The sequence below is a fragment of the Pinus tabuliformis genome, chromosome X (genome assembly GCF_031772625.1).
Source record: "Pinus tabuliformis cultivar Carrire ecotype Pingquan chromosome X, CPIR1, whole genome shotgun sequence".
NCBI lineage: Eukaryota > Viridiplantae > Streptophyta > Pinopsida > Pinales > Pinaceae > Pinus > Pinus tabuliformis.
This window is the reverse complement of record NC_142308.1, coordinates 164,249,008-164,272,819: the sequence shown is the minus strand read 5'-3', so window position 1 is coordinate 164,272,819 and position 23,812 is coordinate 164,249,008. Positions and strand designations below refer to the sequence as shown.

General features: G+C 39.7%; 1 protein-coding gene across 2 annotated transcripts in view; it reads right to left on the bottom strand.

The window, feature by feature from the left end:
- Positions 1-23,812, bottom strand: part of LOC149138969 (small nuclear ribonucleoprotein SmD1a-like) — a 70,741-nt gene that overhangs the window by 20,461 nt on the left and 26,468 nt on the right. For both annotated transcript variants that reach the window (XM_089453337.1, XM_089453336.1), the window contains exon 2: positions 7,740-7,816. Coding sequence is in view for 1 of the 2 variants with exons in the window: in XM_089453336.1 (XP_089309462.1) it covers positions 7,740-7,816 (77 nt within the window). In the remaining variant the exon portion in view is untranslated. The remainder of the gene's footprint in view (positions 1-7,739; positions 7,817-23,812) is intronic.

Here is a 23,812-nt window from a genome sequence, read left to right as displayed (position 1 = left end):
AGAGATCAATAGCATATGAACAGTAAACAACACCATTCAATAATGCACAATCATCAAGATAGTAGACACAACTTTTTTAGGTGGAAACCCCTCCAGGACAAAAACCACCAAACGCTTCTTAATATTTGTCTTTCAAAGATTTACATCAAGTTTTCAGCTCCAACTAAAGGAGGCTCCAACCCCCTAATTTACAGGGTCCATCCTATAGGACGCTCCAATACCCTATTTACCAACTGCAACTGAGAGGATGATCCAACGCTCTAGGTATAGAAGCTCCAACATGAGGGATGATCCAACACCTTGTTTACCCGCTGCAACTGGACAGGCGCTCCAACACCCTATACAAGCTACAACTTACCCTAGCACCACCCTGTCACCCTGAAGTGTTCTCAAGCTCCAACCTGAAAGAGACTCCACTCTCATGCCTTCCACCACCCTGCCACCCTGATTAGTCGGCGGACAACGTTTCACAATTTTCAAACTGGATCCAACCATGCTCAAAATCAATACAAAGAAACTACAATATTGTGATACACTCTCTATCAATTAAATCTTCCTTAGCTCAATCAGCACATCAAAATTTGCTTGTGCATCAAACATCAAACTTTATCAAATCACTGCTCAGCACTGCAATGGTAATCATCATAAATACATCAGCCTTTGTTCAATTGCTTTTCTACAAAACAATGTCTCATTCTCTACTGCAACCAATTGCTTCAAGTTCAAAACCTAAGTAGCATAATTCCTTATTGTCCAACACATTGTTGGCAAATAACAATGTCAAACCTTAGGTGTCAATACCACTGCTATCTGTGAACAACAAAATCATTGGCCTCAACACTGCTTAGTTCGTTTCAAGTGAGCAAAACATTTACAACATGCTCATTTACTTCTAATACTTATTTTGGCCATCAAGTACAAGTTCAAACATGTCTAGCTACATTTGCTTCTCAACCCTGGTCCCTAATCACTCAGTATCTTCCAATTTCCCATTCAAATCAATAATGATTTCAAAAACTCAAAATAATAGTTTAAATTAATTGTTCGACAATATTGCAATTCCAGGGCATGTTCTACAATTTTGACAGGAAATCAATGCCAGCTCTACAAAAACACCATCTGATTCTGACCAAGTCACTAGAAGCACTAAGAATGCAACAAATCAAAATTATTATGAACCAAGTATATAAACGTCTTGGCGCAATGAGCAATTAAGTGCTCCTATAGCGTTGATCGAGCTAATTGATTTTTCCATAGGTAGATATTAACCTCATACACATGGTGGGCACCACTCTGAATTGTGTTGGGAGATAATACGACTCGGTGTCTCACAATTGCGATAATACCAGTCACACAACCTTCGATTTGTTCACGGTGTTGGCCCGTACAGAGCTCAATGTCCTATGTCATTCGATATTAATAAATATGATACAACAGTTCTTTAAATACTTACTTCCTATTCAATCTTCAACAAGACATTACAACCTTGTCCAGTGTACCTTCCAGAGCTTGTTCTTACGTGTACACTCTTAAATGCTTGGCGAGCCGAAGATGAAGAGTTTGGAGATTGATATGAAGTTTTTGAATTTTCAAGATCGAAACTCGACCAGTCAAGGAAAATACCTATTCAATGGAGTTGACCAAAATTGACCTTGAGAGCCCAGCGTATCCCATGAATCTTTGATTACAACCTTCAGCGTAAATCAGGGTACTTCTCGAATGTTGAACTTCAACTGTTGCTTCAAATCTTTATTTCAAGGAGCTTTGAATCCTTCTCACATCACACTGTGTTGGACTGATCCTTATTTCATCACATTGTATTGGACGCATGCTTCCACTGTACCATTCAAAATTTCCCTACCCAACCTTCAAGTGCAAGCAAATCGATCACAACAAAAACCCTTATAGATAGAACATTAGATTCCAAGGTGCACGGTAGGCATAGTTGCTTTAGGGTGAATTTAGATCTATGCTCTATATGTATTCACCTTAATTCTTGCAACAGGAAATTGATTACATCAACTACCCTTTGTCCTCTTTACGAAGAGTCGAATAGTTCACGAGAAAGCTCCTTCGCTTGGTTAAAATAAACCCTAACCAGGGTTGAACCATACCACAATCTGCATGCCTGATTTGGTCATTGTTATACCTCTTTGCTGGTTTAGAGAGATACCCACTCTTCTTCACTTGATTTTGCGACAAATGAACAAATCCTTTTGCACAAATTATAGACTATTGGGTGCCCTTCCTAGATGTCCATAAATGCTCACAAAGAAAGTCGAGATTCAAATAAAAAATATGACTCTTATGCCTCCACCGAATTTCATTTACAGATGTGACAAGAGCATAAAGGGAGGGTCACAGTTCACTGCTTCTTCGTTGGTCTGTAGCAAATAAAGCCCCTGTAAAATAAGACAAGACGAAACCCTTATCCCAAGATATCAAAAACCAAAACCCTTTGTCTTTCAGACTTCCTACACAAGAATTTCATAGCGAATATCAGATCATTAGATATCTTCGATAATAATTTGATGTGTGTTTGTAGACCCCTTATATAAATTAGGCGGAGCGCACATGAGGACAGTCGACCTTAAAGAAGAAGCCCCAGTCGTCTAGAAATTTCTTAACTGATTTGGACCACAACCAACGCTTTGACCAAATGTTAATTATTTGATCGTGAAGAATAATTTAATTTGCCTTGGGCAAGCGAATATTGGTCCATGATCTAATTTTCTTTGGACCATTAATAAAATGTTGGACCAAAATTTAACCTCCCCTCAAAAATGAACTTCCCTCTTAAGATAAATTTCAAACTTCCATGATTTGAATTAAAGATATTGGACCATCACCCTTAGAAAATAAAATTCACTTTTGCCACATCACCTCTTTTGGGGTTTTGATCCACTGAGTGGGGTTAGAGTCTTCCACTGGGATATCTCTTCATCCGAGAAGACTCTCGTGGCGTGCCATATACCACTAGGATCGGCTTGACGAGGGGCATCTATTGACAATGATCCTGAGATCAAATTCACTGATATTCATCCTCAAAAACCTCAATAAATGTGGGGCTACTAGGGTTTCCAACCGTCCTTCCATTCGAGCTTCCAATTTGATGTAATCCAAACAAATATTAAGAGCATTCATTAATGGACGTGGACATCAATGACAACACCATTCAACAATACCAAGATATTCGAGGTTCAAATTCCCTCGACTTACCTGTGTTTGCAGAAGGAGCATATCTAGGCACCTAGGCGTTATAGTGGTAGCGGTCGGAATCAACCCCTTGTCACAGGCGTACTCGTGTTTGCAGAAGGGGCATATGTAGGCACCTAGGCATTGTAGTGGTAACGGTCGAAATCAACCCCCTATGACGGGACTACTCGTGTTTGCAGTAGGGGCATATATATGCACCTAGGTATTGTAGTGGTAGAGATCAGAATTGACCCCCTCTCACGCGAGTACAAAATCAGTGTAGTTGTCATTCCATTAGTCACAATATATATATAATCTTGAATATCCTTTTTATAAGTTAAAATTATTTCCCCATGTGTTTCTCTTGCTTTCATTTATAACTTCTCATCTATTAAATACATATCATGCCTTATTTATATAAAGGGTTTAATTTTCTGATGTACCAGGACAGTTCCATATTAACTCTGTACCTACCAAGCACTGAGAGGGATCAAATCTCTCAAGATGCAAACCTCCTTTTTAGTGCAAAACTTGAAGAAATGTTTGCACGTCGAGAGGTTTGATTCCTCTTGACACTTGAATTGATTTATTATTTTTATTTTCTCACTTTTTTACTTGAGGCAACATTGCGTTTAACTCCAGTCTACACTACAAGACTCGTGACCACCTGTGAGTACAATAATATGCTTTGCTTTATTACCTTTTTTATCGTGTTATTTTTTTGAAAAGTAAACTTTCCTTTTAATATATATATATATATATATAGGATGATTTGTCCCCCCATGAAATGCTTAGAGATACCAAATGTAGCATATCACAAATATCCAAACCATGGATAAAGCTGTAATCTGAGGTAGCATTTCATTTTGATTGCATTTATATAAATAAAATTTATCCTTTTTTTAATTATCTTTCTCCACTGAAATTGCAACTATTTTTGTATATATTCTATATTACACTAATTATAATAGGGCCTCAACTTTTAGTTAATTCTGGAAAAAAAAATACCCTGTAGTGTGACAATTCAACTTATGCACAACTACACATGTCGCTTGGGCAAATGTATTTGAACAATTTCAGAAACTTTAATTAGGTCTCCTCTAACTTGTCCCACTGTCACAACCCACACTGATGATATTATACTCTTCTTGGCAGTGATAATGGTTAGTGATAAGTTTTTTTTCATTCACCTGTCGTAATGGTAAGCAGATACTTATTTTTATGTCTGTTGGTTGTATATGCAATTTCTCTATGGCGCTGCTACAGGTTCAATTAAAGGCTATTTGGGTATAGACAAGAGGCGTGTTGGGTGGTGGATGTGTAAGGATGGAACTGTATGGAAGATTGCCTGTTTAATGGAAATGGTCATTGGACTGTAAAGTCTGCAACAGATTCGTATGAATGATTGGATGTAAGAGCAATGAATGGCTTGTACGGTTTAATTTGTGCTAAACGTATTTTTTGTATGGATGTATCCATACAGATAGAGCAATTTGAATGATGTGATTATTTTTTGCAATTAATTTCACAATCAATTGTTTTACTGTATAACCATATGGTTAATGGCAGTTACAACTGAACCATATGATCAAATTCAAACTGACTACAGCTGACTTGTACGATAATGACTGTAAGTAAGGGAGTAATTGATTTGTGGGGACAGGAAATTGACTTTCTTTTCCCCTTTTAAGTTTTCTATCTTTACTCAAATTTTATTTTGATTACTGGTTTCTTTGAGCTTGCAGCGGAATGATTTTTTCTTCACAGAAATTTAAGTGGACAAGGGTTGATTTGTGGTCAATGACATGAGCAAATCAGAGAAACTCTGATTGATAATTGCACGGCCAATGCCCAGGATCAAAACTTGGCTCCGATACCATATGAAACGAACAAAATTCACTCACACACTATTCAGAACATCTCGAATATGAGAATATCCTTAGGGATGACTAAATAATATATATACATATATAATGTTTGAGTACAAATGATATAATGATTAGAGTACAATTGGGACTTCCTATATATACCTAAGCAGGAATACCCATTCATAAAGAGTCATGTCCTTAAGGACACATCCTTTCATAATTATTAGTTATATTGTATTAATTATTATTATCATTATTATTTATATTTATATTTATTTTGTGCATATTTATGTTCAGAACATGTATATATAATTAATATTTCAATTAGCCCTAGTGGCAGCTCAATTAGCAATGGCCCTGTTATGAAGTATTATGGAAAGTATGTGATCCAAGGTTCAAATTCCCCTGATTTAGCCCATGAGCCATGTATTAGGCACATGCAGATTTACCTAGGGGTTATAGTGGTAGCAAACAGAATTGACCTGTGCCACAAGAGTATGAGCCCAGCCCAGTTGCCAATTCCCCTAGTCACAACAACAACAAAACAAAGGAAAAAAAGGAAGAAACAGCATGAGCGGCAAAAGGAGATTAACGCAGCTCTCAGAAATTAAAGGATTGTACACAACAAGTGTGGAGGCAACTTCAGGAGGCTGTACAACTCTGCAAAAGAGAAGGGTGGCCATACAAATTTCTGAGACTGATTTCAGCAGCAGCAGATGGGATTTTACATCAGGTTTGGGCAGGGCCATACAGGCTGCACAGTGCACCAGAGCAGAGAGATTTTGCTGTAATTTTTCTTCTTTTCTCAGTGGCCTATTTTCCCAGTGTGGGAGCCCTTATAAGCTTGTAGTCATTTTAACGAAAAGCTGATATTTGAAAGGTAGTAATGTCTGTGGTTTCCTATAGTTTCCGCTGTTTTTTAATTCCAGCTAAATTTCCAACAAGTGTATTTTATAGAAAATTTCACTCTAAATTAATTTTCCAGTAAGAAAATCATAAGGAATTAATTTACATAGGTTGCTGGAATAGAGATTTTAACAGCTCCAGCACAACAAGTCTGCAGATATTGAAGGACCATAAATAAAACTCTTAAAATATTGACACATGTATCATTTTTTGGCCAAATTTGCAATTTATTCAACGCAGTGGTTTGCTCAGTAGTTTGCCTGGACCTCTCACAACAATCATCCCATATGCATAGCATGTAATACATCGGACTCTTTCTGGAAATTTTAGAACCATTACGAGACAGCATGCAATGGCAAAATTACATGTGATAATACTAGATAGAATCTAGAGTTTGGATACATTCTCACTTATGTTGCACGAAACTTCTAGGAACCCGACGTTTCAGGCCGTACCCGTACCCGAAACTCCGAAACTTCACTGAAACTCGACCGAAACTCGACCATCATGTAATCATCTATGAGAGTTAATATAGACTTATTTTTCCTTCTAAATTGTCATCTATGGATCTTATTCCCTTTTTTCTTGCAAAGATAATGTGTTATTCACTTATTTATTGATATATATATTATATATATATATATATATGACGTTTCAGCTGACATTTTGATTCCATTTTTGGAAGGTGACGTTTCTAAAAGTACCCATTTCGGAAACTCCAAAATGTTTCAGCCTTTCGTGCAACTTAGGTTCTCACAATTGCCAGAAAGTGCAGCAATAATGGAAAAGCTCAGGCAGGTTTTGATCAACGGTTTTTTAACAGTAAATAGTTTCAACTATTCTTGAAGAGGATATACAGAAACAATTAAATAGCCTGCTACTGCTCTGAGAACTTGAGGAAGACCTTTAATTCAGTTCACAAACACTTTATTGCAGTTATAATGATGATCTATAGGACAGAAAAGATAACAAATAATTTGGCCACATCTGCGCCTAACTTGTTTAGTTTGCAAATTGCCTTCCAGTCACGCTTACTGGCTAGTTCATAACATTCACTTCAAGTCACTATTATTGGCCAGCTGATAACATTGATGTCCAGTCACAGCCTTTACATTGGTGCAAGCATCCTGCTTAATACCAAAACTACAAATACCCTTGATTTCAAGGCCACATCTAACAAGGAACTACATGTGGTTAGTGTATAAATTCTAATTGAAAAAGAAACAGAATTTCTGTGATAGCCAATTTTCCTCAAGAAGACACAGGTATCTAACTCCATGACAAGTATTAGATCCACTCAACTCAAGCTAGAAAATCCCACCAGCTTAAGACTTTGTTGCAAAATTACAATTGAAGAACACAACAGTTTATTGGAAATTCCATCCATGGCCACTCCCTTGGACATGTAAAGGAAAAATTTAGAGGAGATTTTAAAGGCAGAGAAACTAATCCAATATGCCAATACAGTGTATCCGCCTGTTTACACATGCACCCACACATCACAGCAAATGTCACTTGTATTGGCTAGTTCATAACATTTGTTTCCATTTACTGATTTTATGTTCATGCAAGACCGCAGTGATGGTCTAGACTCTAGGTCAGTGTCCTTGAGAACAGATATGGTGGTTGAGATTCGAGAATACAAAGATAAATGGAAAACATTATTTTTTGGCTGATGAATTGAAGTTGTTAAACATCACAGTAGTAATGCACAAACAAGAAAATTTATGTTACTTAAATCTACGAAAAGCTAAAAGTTCAAAGTGAAACCTGTAATGGTCCCATGGACTACTGTTCCATTCTTTAGCTCAATAGACACTGTTTCATTGTTCAGCTTCATCAAAAACCTGTAGATGAAACAAGGATGGTCTTATCAATCCATATCAAATGGTTTTAGGAACATATGTAATGTATCAGCATCTGAATTTATCGTCATATTTAAGTTGTCATATGTTTTGGCATCAAAGAGCTCTCCTTCTTGTTATTTTGATGACATAATAACTAAATTAAAATTAAGAAAACTCAATATTAACACTTTATAGAAAATTTTATCAAAAAATGATCAAGAAGGATACCCTCCGCCATATTGTTCAAGGCAAGTTTTAAGCACCATCTTTTAGATGTGTTTCCAAGGTTGGTTTACTAGATTCAATTGAGATATTAAATCCCATTCAGAAGATGGCTAAACTTGCGGCAGAACCATAAATCTAATAGGAGACTTGGTGGCACAATGTATATATTCTATTTCACAGTCAACATGTTGCTATGTACTTCCTAAGAATCTCAATAAAAAGCCTCTAGAATGATATGCTAAAAGACAACACCTGAAACAAAAGAAAGAAAATGTGTGGACTCTAGCATAAATTTGAGTTTAGAGGTATTGACACTCACACTCTTTATCAGAACTTCCTATCATACTAATCCATGCCTCTTAATCCAGCTCCATCCATAGTGTCCATCACTAGAATGCCATGGGAACTGCCAATGCATCTTATTTTATGAATTATACTATTAGAAACTCAAGCAGCGTGCATGCTCAAACCAGTGGATGGAAGATAAGCAAAAAAATCGAAAGCCTGGCCTTCTGCTCTGATCTTTCATATCTGCTACTGCTAGAGGGAATTCAAGCTCCTTTCCCATATCTACACTCAAGCCACAGCTACCTTCAAAACCCTAGCAGATGCCACTGTGAAGATCAAAAAATGGACCTACTACACCACATTTTGTCAAGAGAATGGACTCTTGATTCTTCACCCCAACTGATAGTGAACTCCAGTGTCCTAATAAGCAGTGGCACAGCACCGATATTTGCAAAGAATGTGCTTATTGTTGAATTCAATAGTACTCGGCCAAGTCTGAAAGTCTTAGAACCATGGATTGACATCTACTGGGCACTGCAGGATCAAAGTTTCATTAGTTGTTAACTTATTTCCACTGTGGGAAAGGATATTCCTCCTTCCTCTTCAATAAGGACTGACAAATATTTAGAGGTGGCCAGTGATATCTAGGCTGAAGTGACCCGTACCCAAACCAATGGTCTCTTCACTTTGTCCCAGAGGATGAGATTCTAACAGCAGTATCAGTTTGGATTCCATCCAAAGGACAAATAAAATCTTTAGATAATAACTGTAATTTATGGGCTCAAATGCCCTGTACCCAAACTATTGGTCTCTTAACTATGACCCAGAGGATAAGATTTCAATGGCAGGAAAAACAGTTAAAAAATTGTCTCTGAGATCACTAGCCCTAACAGAGGCAAAACAACTGATTCTCAGCAATCTCCAATCTTGCTTTGGAACACTTCAAGAATCTCACGACAAAACCTCGAGTCTCCAAGGAGAAAGGAAGGCTTTGTGCCATATTGCAAAGATGATAAGATCATTTCTGAAGTTGAAATTGAGACCTCTTTCAAACAGATCAGTGACAAATAAGTAAAGGTGATTGTATTCATGCTGCATCTAGACAAAGCACCAGACCTGGTGGGTCTCCAGCCAAATCAAAAAGGACTTACTCAAAGTAGTTGAGAAGTATCAAGGTTGGGACCCATTGCTGCAAAATCTCGCAGGCCTTGCAAGGCAACTCACAAGGCAAGGGCTGGACCCTATGGCAACAATGAGGAAAGATTGCCACTGCCACCTCATCAATCTCCCTCTTGCTGTTCGGTAAAAATTCACAAGGAAGGCTTCCCTGTATTCACCAATAAGAATTTTCTAATCACATGGCCCAAGGCGATATATATAGGCTAGAAAAGATACCTTAAAAATGGAATAGGCTCAAAGGCTCAAGTAATCAAACCCTAAACTAGCTAAGGACTACTACAAGCTAGGGCTTCCTATTGTACCAAGAGACAACCCCTAATCCCATGGTGAAAAAACACCCTGAAGTTCTTTTCCAATCCACTGCATTACCTACCAGTCTGAATTAGTGTGGCCAATCAACCTGACACCATTGCCCTAAGTATATTTCAACCCATTACTCAATTGTACCTAACAGATATCGCAGCACATGCTTTGTTGTTGTCCAATGCGCTCTCTTTGGTTCCACCATGAACTGACTAAGAGAATTGACTGCAAAGCAAATATACAACCTCGTATTGACCAAACACATAAGAGATCCTATAAATCGTCAATATAGAATGGGGTCCACAACCTTCTGCTTTGGTGCATCAATTTTCCTCCAATTAGTTACCATAGGTGTAAACATGGGTCTACAATCCAAAATCTTGAATTTCTTCAAGATCTCTAAAAGATATTCCCTTGACTAAGGAAAATTTCCCCATCTACCTACCACACCTCTAATCCTAGAGAATAGTGCATCGGCCCCCAAATCCTTCGTCTCAAACTCTGCTACTAGGTCCCTCTTGCAGTCTTCTATGAGCCCTGATGACCCATTCAAATATACATCCACATACAAACAAGAATGAGTGATTCACCTCCAACCATTACATAGTAGAGATTAGAATCTACCTCAACTCTTTACAAAGCCCACCGCCTGCAAGTAGTTGTTAATATAACTATACCATGCCCTGGGAACTTGCTTGAGCTCGTAAAGTGCTCTCTTCAATCTCTTTATGTGTGTATCCCTATTGTATGCCTCAAACCCTTATGGTTGCTCGATGTACACCTCTTTTATGACTTTGTTCAATATTGTTGTCTTGACATCCATTTGATGAATCTACCATCCCATATGTGATGCAAGTGAGATCACAGACCTAACAAAAGTATACCTAGCTATGGGAGCAAATGTCTCCTCATAATCTATTCCCTCTTTCTGAGAGAATCCCTCAACCACAAACTTGGCTTTGAATTTTTCTATGTTGCCATTTGCAACGTGCTTGATCTTATAGATCCAGCGAGAACCAACCACTGTCCTATCCAACAGTCTAGGAACCACCTCCTAAACATCGTTATTCATGACAAAGTTGTACTCCACCATAGCATCCTACCAAACCTGTTGTTGTTGAGCTTCTTGATAGTTGGAAGGCTCACTATCAATGAGTTGACTCATCAACGCCATGTAACCTGAATATCTCTCTGGTGGTCTTCTGTCCCTTGTGCTCAATCTACGAGCTTCCACAAACTCCTAAGCACCTCTTATTATCTGAAGCACCTTGCGGCTCCTCCTACCAACAGAAGTGGGTGGATCTTCATACTCCTCATCATGTTGTTGCTCATATATTCTGTGAACTCTCCTCAACACCTAAACAAGTGTTTGTATTAGTCATTGTACTTGTACTTATGCCTTACGCTTGAGATTGTTGTTCAACCCTTGGAGCTTTCTTCCACTAAATCTGATCAACTGTTGGCAACTCACGAGACCTATTGAAGGCTTTCTCCTCCTAAGAAACTTAGTGTCCCCTCTCACAGTGATCTTCTGAATCCATGGAATATAGATCCTATATGCCCAAGATGTTTCGTTGTAATCAACAAAATATTCTTTCTCTGCAGTCAAAACTAGCTTGGTATGCTTCTCGGTAGGAACATGACAATAAGCAACACTACCAAAAATCTTAAAATGATCAACTTTTGGCTTCTTCACTGTAAATGCCTCCTCGACTATCATATTTTTTCCCAACAATTTATGTGGGACCCTATTCTGAATGTATATTACCGTGTTACATGCTTCTGCCCAAAGATATCTAGGCATATCTTGAACATATAGCATATCCCTTGTTGCTCCAACTATGGCTATGTTCTTACCTTCTGCAACCCCATTCCACTGCGGGTTGTATGGAGTTGTCCATTCTCTCCTGATTCCTTCCTTGGCATAAAACTCTGTGAACGCTTTCTCAATATACTCACCCCCATTGCCTATTTGGATTACATTTATCTTCTTAGCCCAAAATTAATGTGTTGCCACCAAAATTAGTCTTTCAAATATGTTTGCTACCTTAGGAATGTCTTAGATCCATGTGCTATCACAAAAATTGCTTTATTGTCATGTTTCAAAATGAGGGCTCCACTACCCTAGAACTACCCAATCATAACTTAATGCCCATAACAATCATTTTGCTACTCAATTAAGGGCTTTGATGCCCTAAAGTTGCCTCAACCAAGCTGCAATGCCACAAAAGTAACCTCGCTACCCTCATTTTGCCCTCAATCAAGTTGTGATGACACAAAATGAACTTTGTTGCCCTCATTTTGCCTTCAATCAAGCTGCGATGACACAAAATGAACTTTGTTGCCCTAGTTTTGTCCTCAGTCAGGTTGTGGTGACACGAAATTAAATTTGTTGCTCTATTTTTGTTCTCAATCAAGACATTGTGCCACAGACAAGTGTTAGGATGAAGATCGTTGCCTCAAATAGAGGTATGTGTTAGTTTTTCTAGCATCGAATGTGTTCTAGCCACGAAATTTTGTGGAGAAAATAGAATACATGAGATCTCCAAAACTCAGAAATCGTTTCTAGAAATTCCAAATAGAGATGACTTAATTAGATTATTAGTCGTTTTTTAAATATTTCCCAAGTCTAAACTTAGAGAATATGACTAATTAATCAGAATTAATTAAGTTTTGGTGTGAATCTTCTAGAAACTCACACGGATCGACTTCTAGTTAATCCTAGCCATCGATTAAGATCTAATCTTGGTCGTTGAAGTCTCAAAAGAGGGTTATAAGAAGAAAGTTGATGGGGCTTGGAGAACACACTTGCAGAGTTCGATTTCGCTGAGATATCGATTTCCAAAGTAGCAGTTGTGTGTTGTCAGAAGTGATTCAATGAGGTCGAGGCAGTGAGAGAGGGGTAGAGATAATGAAGTCGGAGGAAGTTTTCCGATCCAGAGAGTACATTACAGAGAGGCATTTGAGAGACAGTAAAGAGCCCTCTTGGGGAGATTTTCGTTTGGCTGGGGAGAAGAAGAAATTTTGAGCTAGAGGCTAGGTAGAGGGTCTAGAGGCAAAGAGTATCAATTTCCCAGACAGCAGTTGACGAGACAGTGAGAGGAGACGCAGTTCCGAACTTGTGGGACGCAGTCACTGGGCATAGGGAGCAAGGAGCATCCCAATTCGAGTTGAGGTCAATGTTGGATCACCTGTGGAGTGAGAAATTTTTCTCACTAGTTATTATTGCCAGTTATTTCTCTGTTTGGATGGATAGTTTAAGCATCCATAGATTGTACTTTTCACTACTACAATAATATCAAAACCCTCAGTTGTTGCACCGATTTTCCCAAATTGGATTTTTCCAGGGACTTAGTCCAATAATAACGATGTATTTTGTGTGTGTGCATCTATTTCTTCCAGCATTTTTATTTCTTCTGCTATATTTGTTTTGTGAAGGTTGCAGTGTATTTGTTTCAATATTTATTGTAGCACACAACAAATAATTTGTTTAATTAAATTAACAAATAGAAGAAATAACATCAATTGCCGCAATAGGATTCGGGGTTAGTCGAATTTCCACAGTATGAACTTAGTTTGTTGCTCCTTAAATTGCCTCACTGCCCCAGTCTTGTGCCACAAACCATAGTTTGTCTTTTCAAGCAAATAACCCACATATTTATACCTTGCTTATCAAAAACCCAATGAAAAGTGCCACAGAAGAGTATGCCAAATAGTTGAGAGAAAGAAAGAGTATTAGCTAGAGTGGAACTTTCACCACCGAAACCAATCAAAGAAAAAAGGGGCCTTAAAACCCTCAGAGCCTCAGCTCACAAAATAGAAATATCTAATCAACCATGATGAGAATAATGATTCTCCTCTCTCTTATTTACAGACGTCCCTTTGGGGTCTCTTCTCCTTATTTTAATCTGAGGGGTTACAAGTTTCCCTCCACTTAGCTCCAATCCTAGCTTCCTTCGCAAGTTTTCCCCCACTTATCCCAATTTGCCGAATGATGCCGCAAAAGCATTGGATAATGGGTTTGCCCCTTTATTATTGACTATAGTCTATAGGATTAGATAGGCTACCTTGTCCTCCCTTGGGCAATTAATTAGTAGGGAACATTACAATGCCCCCTTCCCAATATTGGTTGTCCTCAAGCAATTGCACATTCAGCTACTGCAAAATTTGTCCCTCTGGTTTCACGAATGAGGACCTCTTAATTGACTCATATCCCTTAGACCACCCATATTCTTTTAAAAGGGATGTAACAGTCCTTGGCTCCTCTCCATATTCACTGCCAACACGAATATTTGCAATTGCAAAAACTGCCCATAAATGCCTTCAAATGATCAAGTGACCATCATGGAAGTTTCGGATAATGTTGATGTTAAAAAACCCCATAAACATGTAATAGGGTCGAATGAGGAACATCTTTCTTACTGAACAATGGTATCTGAGTTCCATCCTTTTTTGTTATGAAAACTTGTTTAGCCTTAAATTCTGTCAACTCAAGGTCTAGAACAACAGACCCTTTAAAAACCGCTAACCCAGGTTTTTCCACGTCTAAGTTGCATCAATAGGTAATACCAGGGATCAAGAAACTGTTAGAACCTTCTTAATATTCTAGAAGTTGACTCAATATTCATTAGCAAATTATGAAGAAATTTTCCATATTACAATTCTCGTATTTGCATACAATAGCTTAATAGGAGTTGATTTCCACCGACACGGCAAGTTGATTCACGCACACCATTCACGTATGTTCCAATAAAACCATTCAATTTACAAAAGTTTTTATCTATCTTGGGTTTTGATGGTTCAAGCCATGGATACTTACCCTTATGCCCTATATTGTGCACATTAGTAATTGGTGAGCTTCCCTTATCAGCTATAGATTCCTTTGTCTTTTTGGTCACACTTGTTTGCTTGAAGACTCTTTCAGCAGCCCTCAGTCTAACAAGCTGGTAGTTTTTGGCTTCTTATGTTTCACTACATGAAGCACAGATGTCCCAATATCTTGAGATGTTTGAGATGCCAAGCTATGGGAGTTAAGAATGCTATAATTCTAACAATATTGTTGAATAAAGTTGTCATTGATGGCATCATAGTTGAATTGTTTAAGCAAAATCTAAACATATATATTGTGCAAACCATAGGAGACCTAAACCCTAACTACTTGACTTGACCCTAGGTGCATGAGTATATTAATGAAATTCTAGATGCGCTTGCCATAACGAAGCCCTAGCAATATTGTCATTATGATATCATGTTTGCATTGTTGAAGCTAGCCATTTCAGTCATTAATAATGACAAGCTAATAACTAGCCCTTGTATGCATTGCCCAAGCTTTGTTGAAGATGCACTAATCCTAAGCACATGCCCTAGAATTAATATTTGATATATGAAGCCCTATGTTGGTTGGCAAATAAGATAAAGCCCTAATCCTAATGAAGAACACACTTGGAGCCCTAAGTCTATGAAGAAGAAGCCCTAGATTATGATAAGACCCTAAGAGCTACCATGAAAGAACACATGAATAAAAATAATGGCAACAATTCACAAATGTAATTTTATTGATGGAAAAATGACCTCATTTAAGGATGAAATTGGCATTGGCTTGTAGAAGATAACTTCCCCTTTCCAACAAGCCCTTACTTGCCTTCTAACTCCTCTTAGATTGAGAGAAAATGATTTTTCAAGTTGAAATATAATAATTTTGAATGTTGGCCGACATGAGCCTACTTGTGCAAGTCGGCCTCACCTCCAAGGAATATGTTTCTTCGTTAAAGGTCAAAAAGTGTATAAATATGAGTTTGAACTCACTATTTCAGTTATCGAATTTGGTGAAGAACATCACAGGAATTCAGAGAAGGAGCATTGAAGCGAGAAGGCCGAGGAGAGCTAAAAGAAGTTCACAGTTTGGGCATTTCAGTTATTGGGACTAGTTAGAAACTTGGTTTTGTTGGACAGTAAGAGCTCAGAATTGTGGAGAGTCTCCTGTAGGAGCTCAGGACAGAGAGCAATCATCTAAGGAAGCTCAGTTTTGGTGACCTGAACCTGTTGCTACTCGGTCAAGTATACAGTGAAGTACTCGGAATTGAGTGACAGTTTCAGGGCTCGGACAGTTATCTATAGAAGAGAGACCTCACCTCGAAACCAAAGAAGAAACACAGACCTGGAGGACTCATATTATTAGCCTGTGGAGGAATAACAATTCGGATTACAATCAGCTTGGAACCTCGGACCTGAGACAGTCATCTGTGGAAGACTTGAGGACAGACCTGTGCTCAGATGTGTGTCTCTTACTGTATTGAAATACTGACCAAGAGGTGCACATAGTCTACCAACAATGGCATCATGAAGTAAGGTGAAATTTATAATATGTTGGATGTCAAAAACAAAATAAGAAATAGAAGATATCAGAATATTAGTGACTATTCTTTCTTTATAACATAATTTTCGTCATTTCATCAGTCTGTTATTACAATTTATGCCATGTTAGAATTCTATGTAATGTAGTCAGCAATATATCAACATCCTCCCAGCTAAGGTTGCTCATCCACTAAAGGATGATGATGAAATGAGATCAGCAAATGATAAAAATTTATTTTCAAGGAATATAAAACCACCTTTGCTTCATATAAATGTAACCTAAGTCACCTGACATGGGGATTCGGGACACGTAGGATTCGAGATTCGTGGTGTCAGATTCGGACACGCTGACCCCCCGGAACAGGACACGTTAGGACACGTTATATATAATTTTATTAAAAAAAAAAAAAATATATATATATATATATATATATATATTAAAAATTAGATATTATCATATTTCTTACACAAATTTTAATTAATGATACAAATTTATTGATTTCAAACATAGATCTTCATCTATAGCTATTAGCATGCATAGTACATACAAAATTCAAATAAATGTGAGTGGCACTGGTCACATAAATGATAAATCTATTAAAAATTTAAATCATGATTCATAATTCATAACTGAAAGACAATTTACAACTACAAGATAGTAAGATAAACACACTGACAATTGTAGTTTTCTCATTAAGTCATCAAATCAAAATGTGTTACATAGGTAGTGTTGGTGCAATGCCAATGGCAAATAGAAATAGAAAATATAAAACAACTACAAGTATACAAGCCTCAAGGCATCAATCAGCATCAGAATCAGCATCACTGTCCCCATCATCATGGTCCCCACTGCTCTCCTCTGCATCCTCCTCCTCCCCTATATCCATAGTCACCTCTGCATCTGCTGGTATGGAGGTTGACCCCTCTAAGTCATCAAATCTAACAGGCTCTAGCACTGGATCATTGATATCCATGTTGGCCAATGCCAACTCAACAATGATGACCAGACCCATATCATCAGGAACAGTGTTACTTGGGAGCGGGAGCGAAAGCAGGGAGAGGGAGCGAAAACGGGAGCGGGAGCGACATATTCAGAAGCTTTTGGTTTGGTGCTCTTGATAATAAACGAGTTCCATACCCTAATACATGACAAAATTCAAAGGAAACATTGCAATCCCCCAATCCTAAAATCCTAAAAAACTGATAAGTCTGCTGGATTTTGAATGAAATCCAAAATTCTACTTTCTCCATATGAAATCCAATGAGGCCGAAACCACTCTCAAACATCCTGAGTCATTTCATGGTAATGTTAAAAATTTAAGTAAAAGGATGAAAATGAAGATTAAGGAGAATGTCACTTTTACTTTAAGAATTTAACATTACCATGAATAGCATATCAATACTAGGGCCTAGACTTGATCATGACGCTGCCAAAATGCTCTACTCCTTGCTGCAACAGCACAAATCAATTGCCAACAGCACAAATCACTTGCCACTAATATTCCTTGCTGATTTATTGTCGATTCCAAGTCTAGTAACATTGAGATGAAGTGAGTTGATTCCAAAACGCGCGCGTAGGGAATGCGTTCTGCTAGGTTTGCGACCAGCTGCCGCCGCCATGGCTGCTCCAGGGGGTGCGGAGCCCTCTCCCACCCCTCCGATTTCGCCTGCAGAAGCCTTCAAGAAGATCCTTACGCAAAGGGGGAAAAAACGAATGCAGCCTGAAGCTCCGAAGTTTATCAAAAAATTAGAAGAAATTCCAGAAATTGCTCTGCCAGAAGACCAGACAATCAAAATCGCCCTTGCCCTGGCTGACAGAGGTTTAGTAGGGCAGTTTATGGGACGATGGCCAACAACCAAATCGACTGATGAATGGGTGCAAAGAAACTGGAGACCCCTGCTCCCAAACAATGTGATCAGCTACCCGATTGGAAGGGGCTACTTCATCTTTGAATTCACTACCAAGGAAGACCGAGATTTGGTGTTCAGAAATGGCCCATATTTCATGGGAAACCAAGGTCTCTTTCTGAATAAATGGACACCCGACTTTGACCCCTCAGTCGATGTCCCAAAGGAGGTCCCTGTTTGGGTTCGGCTCCCCAATCTTCCAATACACTGTTGGAGCTATCAAGCACTGCAAAAGATAGGAAATGGACTGGGAAGATTCATCGACAAAGCTGATAACAAGGGCCAATACACCTGCGCCAGAATATGCGTGGAAGTGGATCTCGAAGCTGGGCTACCGGAAGCTATCAAGCTGACAGTGGGAGATTGGCATCACTACCAGAAGCTGGACTACGAGCAACTCCCATTTAAATGCAGGATCTGCCATGAACATGGCCATTTTCAACGAAACTGCCCTAAAGCACCATCAGGGGACAAAGAGGAAGAAGAAGGATGGAAGGAAATAAAAAAAGGAAAGGTAGTCTCAAAGCCAAACGAGAAGAAGCAGACAGAATCAAAGGGAAATCCCCAGCCCAACGACAAAACCAAACCAGTCTCAAATGAAGGCCCATCCACAGCTGAGAAGGGGGAGGCCTCAGAGAAACATGAAGAAACTGAAGGTCAGCCGAAGGAAAGGAAAGAATCCGAAGAAGAATCAAATCCCCAATTAACCAAGGCAGATCAAGGGGGAAAAGCAGGCGATGACGAGCACATTAGTCTTGCCTCTGAATCAGGAGAAGAATCAGAAGAAAGAGAATCTGAATCAGACAGTTCTCAAATCTCTCCTATCAAAACATCCAGGGGCCGAAAATCCAAGAAGAAACAAAGAGAGGAGAAAACCTACATGGATGTTCTCCAAGGTTCCGAGAAAACCCTCAAGGGAATGATGAATACCAGATCCGGGCGCAAGAATAACAAGGCTCCAAAAGGAGCCACTCCCCCCCTCTCCAGTAAATAATGAAATACGTCTCCTGGAATTGCAGAGGATTAGGTAGCAGGCTGAAAGAAGAGGCCCTGAAAGACATTGTAAGGTTGCATATGCCTGAAATCCTTCTCATCCAGGAGACAAAGATGGAGGACTCTCTTCTCCTCCATTCCAGCAAAACATTCTGGCGCAAAGGCCCTGGAAGAGCTGTCAGTGCTAGAGGTGCCTCTGGTGGGATCGCCTCCTTCTGGGACAGCTCCAAATACGACTTGATTCAAGAAGAAAGTGGCCAGCACTGGATTTTCACTCAACTCCTTCACAAAGATTCTGGTCAACAAGTAAGTTTATTTAACCTTTATGCTCCAGTCTTGCCATCGGAGAAAAAAATTTGCTGGGACTCGCTCCAGTCCTTTCTTGTTTTGCACAATCCAGGAAATATCATTATTGCAGGGGATCTGAACGTTACTCTAGCTGCTGAAGAGAAAAAAGGTGGTTCACCTGTAAGGGACCCTGCCAGAGAATGGGTAGAAGACATCATGAACGATTGGGATTTGGAGGACATCAAACCTTCAGTTGGGAAATATACTTGGTCTAATAAAAGACTAGGTCCCAGCCATATAGCAGCTCGCTTGGACAGATTCCTTGTCCAAACCTCCTTCCTCACTAGTGGTCTAATGACCTCATCCAAAATTCTGCCCAACTGCACCTCTGACCACAAACCCATAAGTCTGGAGCTTTCCGTGGATAGATTTCTCGGACCCATTCCATTTAGATTTAGCCCATTATGGATTCAGCAAGAGGGGTTCAATGAGGTGGTTGCTGAAGTCTGGAACCGGAAAATTCAGGGTTCCCCTTTCTTCGTGTGGGAAGAAAAGTTGCGGGCTCTTAAGAGAAAGCTCAAGGAATGGGCAAAAGCTTTGAAAACTCCTGCTGCCAATCGAAAAGAGTCTATAGAAAATCTTGCTGCCCTCCAATCCTCAATGGAGAATTCAGATATTACCCAAAGTCTGCTCCAAAAAGAAGTTGAGTTACAAAAAGCCTTTCATAAAGCCAGTAGGGACGAAGAGGAGTATTGGAGACAGAAATCTAGAAACTTATGGTTACAAGCCGGCGACAAAAATACTAGTTTCTTCCACAAGCATGCCGAAGCCCGAAAGCAATACAAAAATGTTTCAGAAATCCGATTCCAAGATACAGTGGTTAATGATTTTGAGGGCATAAAGAGAGCAGCATTCTCCTTTTTTAAAGACCTCTATTCAGCTCCTGATTACCAGCCTATAGATCCCCAAGCATATCCGTACAATCTGATCCCCTTCTGTGTGCAAGACCCCGTCAATAATATGCTGACTGCCCCGATCAGCATGGATGAGCTCAAGAAAGCTTTGGATTGCATGGATCCGGATAAAGCGCCAGGGCCTGATGGGTTCACTGCCAGGTTCTTTCAGTCTTGCTGGTCAATTATCAACAAAGACCTTCTGAGAATGGTAAGGAAATCCCAATTTTGTACTAAGATAGGAGGCAGCACCAATTCAGCCTTCCTGGCTTTGCTTCCGAAAGAAAAAGGAGCTTCTGAGTTCAGTAGATTTCGCCCCATTTCGTTGTGTAACACTAGCTATAAACTTATTACCAAAATAATATCCATGCGCCTCAAGAATATATTGCCGGACATCATACCGGAGAACCAAGGAGGCTTCATCAAAGGGAGAAAGATACTGGATAATATTGTACTGGTTCAAGAGGCAGTACATTCAAGTGTCCAGAGAAAAGAGAAAGGAATGGTAATAAAACTAGATCTGGCTAATGCCTTTGACAGGGTGAGGCATGACTTCCTGTTTGCAGTTATGACAAAAATGGGCTTTTCAACAAAATTCACAAATTGGGTGAAAGCCTGCATAGCCTCTCCTTGGATTGCTCCGTTGGTAAATGGAAGATCAACTGAATTTTTTACAGCTTCAAGGGGATTAAGGCAAGGCTGTCCGCTGTCCCCGCTTCTCTATGCCATACAAGCCTCAGTGCTGAGTTTCCAGCTCGACTACTGTCAGCAAATCCAAATTCTGCCAGGTCTCAGAATGGTGCAAAATGTCAAAGAAATAAACCATGCTCAATTTGCCGACGATACTCTGCTACTAGGTGGAGCGAGTATTATTTCGGCCAATTCTTTCAAAAAGGAACTGGACATCTATAAGGAAGCATCCGGCAGCAAGATTAACTACTCAAAAAGTACAATCTATGGCTGGAATTGCTCAGCTAAAAACCTTGCTGATATAGCTAGGCTTCTTGAAATGAAAATCTGTCAAGACTGGGATTCTTTCAAATATCTTGGGATCCCAATTTTCAGATCCATCCCCAAAGTCTCCCATTGGATGCCCCTTTTGGACAAGCTCAAACTCAGAATTAATGCCTGGGGAGCCTCCTGGCTGAACACTGCTGGGAAAATTATCCTTATAAAATCTGTCTTAACAAGCATGCCTCTGTTTCAGCATTCTATTCTCCTCGCCCCCAAAACCTTTCTCAGTAAAATGGATGGTATGCTGAGAAGATTTCTGTGGGAAGGGGGAAAAAACAATGAAAGAAGGCTTCATTTAGTAAATTGGGATACCATTAAGAAACCTTTCATAGAAGGAGGTCTGCAAATTAGAGACTTGGCTGCCCAAAATCTCGCTCTTGGCTCAAAAATACTGTGGAATATTGTGGCAGGGAAAATAAGCTGGAGCAAGAAAGTGTTGTGGAAGAAATACTTTCAAGGTCAACGATTGAGATGTCTTGATCTTCCTCCAAAAAATTCCAGAGGCTCCCCAATATCCAAACTTTGTATCGCTGCTCTGGACAACTTCAGCCCCAACCTCTATTGGATCCCAGGTAATGGGAAAAAAATAAGAATTTGGAATGATCAGATTCTTGGAGACCAGCCTCTTCATCATATAAAAGGCCTGGCAAATATTAAGCTATGGCTGCATTCCAACAACAAGGAAACTCTGTGGGACATAACCAACTGGACGGAGGATGCTGAAAGAAGATGAGACAGCTGGAATCTCGGGGAGGTACCACACCATTTGCAATCTGAAGCTTCTTTACTGTTAGACAATCTCCAAGGGAAATCACCATTATCAGCAACAGCCAAGGATAAAAGAGGATGGGGCTCCCATACTGGCTCCTACTCAGTAGCTGAAGGATACAAAAGTTTAATTGCTGTCCCGAATGTCCCTCCAGACCCAACGCAATGGAAATTCATATGGAACTTTCCTTCTCTCCCTAAAATAGACTTTTTCTGCTGGACTCTTGCTCATAATAGTATTCTCACAGGAGACAACCTGAGAAAACGGGGAATGGAAGGGCCTTCCAGATGTCCATTATGTATATCAGAGGAAGAAACAGCTGATCACCTGTTGCTGCTGTGCCCCTTTGCCAAGGCAGTCTGGAAAGGGGTCCTGAGTTCAAGGGCGAACAAGATTGAGCTACCAAGAAGTGTGCCATCCCTGTTCTACGAGTGGGCCAAGCTACCTCCAATCTGCACCAACAATAAAAACCTCCTTAGGACTGCTTGGATGTGGACCCCTAAATACATATGTTGGAAATTATGGCTGGAAAGGAACAACAGAATCTTCAGAGGAGAAATCTGCACTGTAAACAATGTTATATCCAAAATTAAAGCTTTATTGGGAGAGACTTTGGAAGCTAAGCCAACCCTAAGGAATGAAGTAAAGCTGGACAATGAGGAGGAGCTGTGGCTAAAAGAAATCGTTCCAAATAATCAACCCATCCCTACTATTCCAACCACCTGCCATGCTAAGTGGGAAATCCGTCTGGAAGAACAGGAATTTCTAAAGTGGAGATCGGCACTAGATGACCATTGTCTTTTCTTCGACGGGGCCTCTAAAGGCAATCCAGGAGCTGCGGGTGGAGGTGGAGTGCTGCTGAAACCCGATGGGTCTACTTTACTCCAGTACCATTGGGGTCTGGGAATCGAATCAAATAATAGAGCTGAGGCTCTAGCTTTGTGGCAGGGGCTGACTCTGGCTCTAAAACGGAACATTCAAACATTGACGGTCTTCGGAGACTCTCGGCTCATCATTCAAGCAATGAATTCTCCTTCGAATCAGTTGCAGATCCATTTAGGCCGAATTCTAAAGAAAATAAGACCCATGCTGGCTAAGTTTCGGAAAATCTCCTTCTTCCACATTATGAGGCAGCTTAATACTCAAGCTGATTCTGAAGCCAACCTTGGAGCTGCCAGAAGCCAAAGAACCCTATCAGTCAACTTGGAAGATTCTCTCTGCATCATCCCATAATCGGATTAACCAGTAATTCTGATTTAACACAGAAAACCCAGAAATTCGCTTGCTGGAAATGGTGTTTCAGCAACACAGTTATTTTATCAGTTGCTGAAACTGGTGTTTCAGCAACGCCGCTCGTGGTGTTTCAGCAACGCAAAATTTTGACGCCAGGCTCTGTACATTCAATCGGACAGCTGCCCATTTCGCACGGCTCTCTCTGCTCCAGGGGAAATTGTTTTGGCAAAAAGCAAGGCGCTGGAAGGTTAGAATGAAGACTAGAGATGGAAAACGATATTCATACTCCCAAGTGGAAATTGCTCATATCCGATTCGCTCCTCTGGCAACAGAGTTAGAGGAAGGCTCCAGAAAGGCATACTCAGGTTGTCAGAGACAGCTGGTAACATCAAGGTAAAGAACCCTCCGGCAGAGACACAGCGTTGCTTCTCCAAAAGGCGATCCTGAATCAAAGATTGATCATGGAATCGTGGACTTCATGAACTCAGA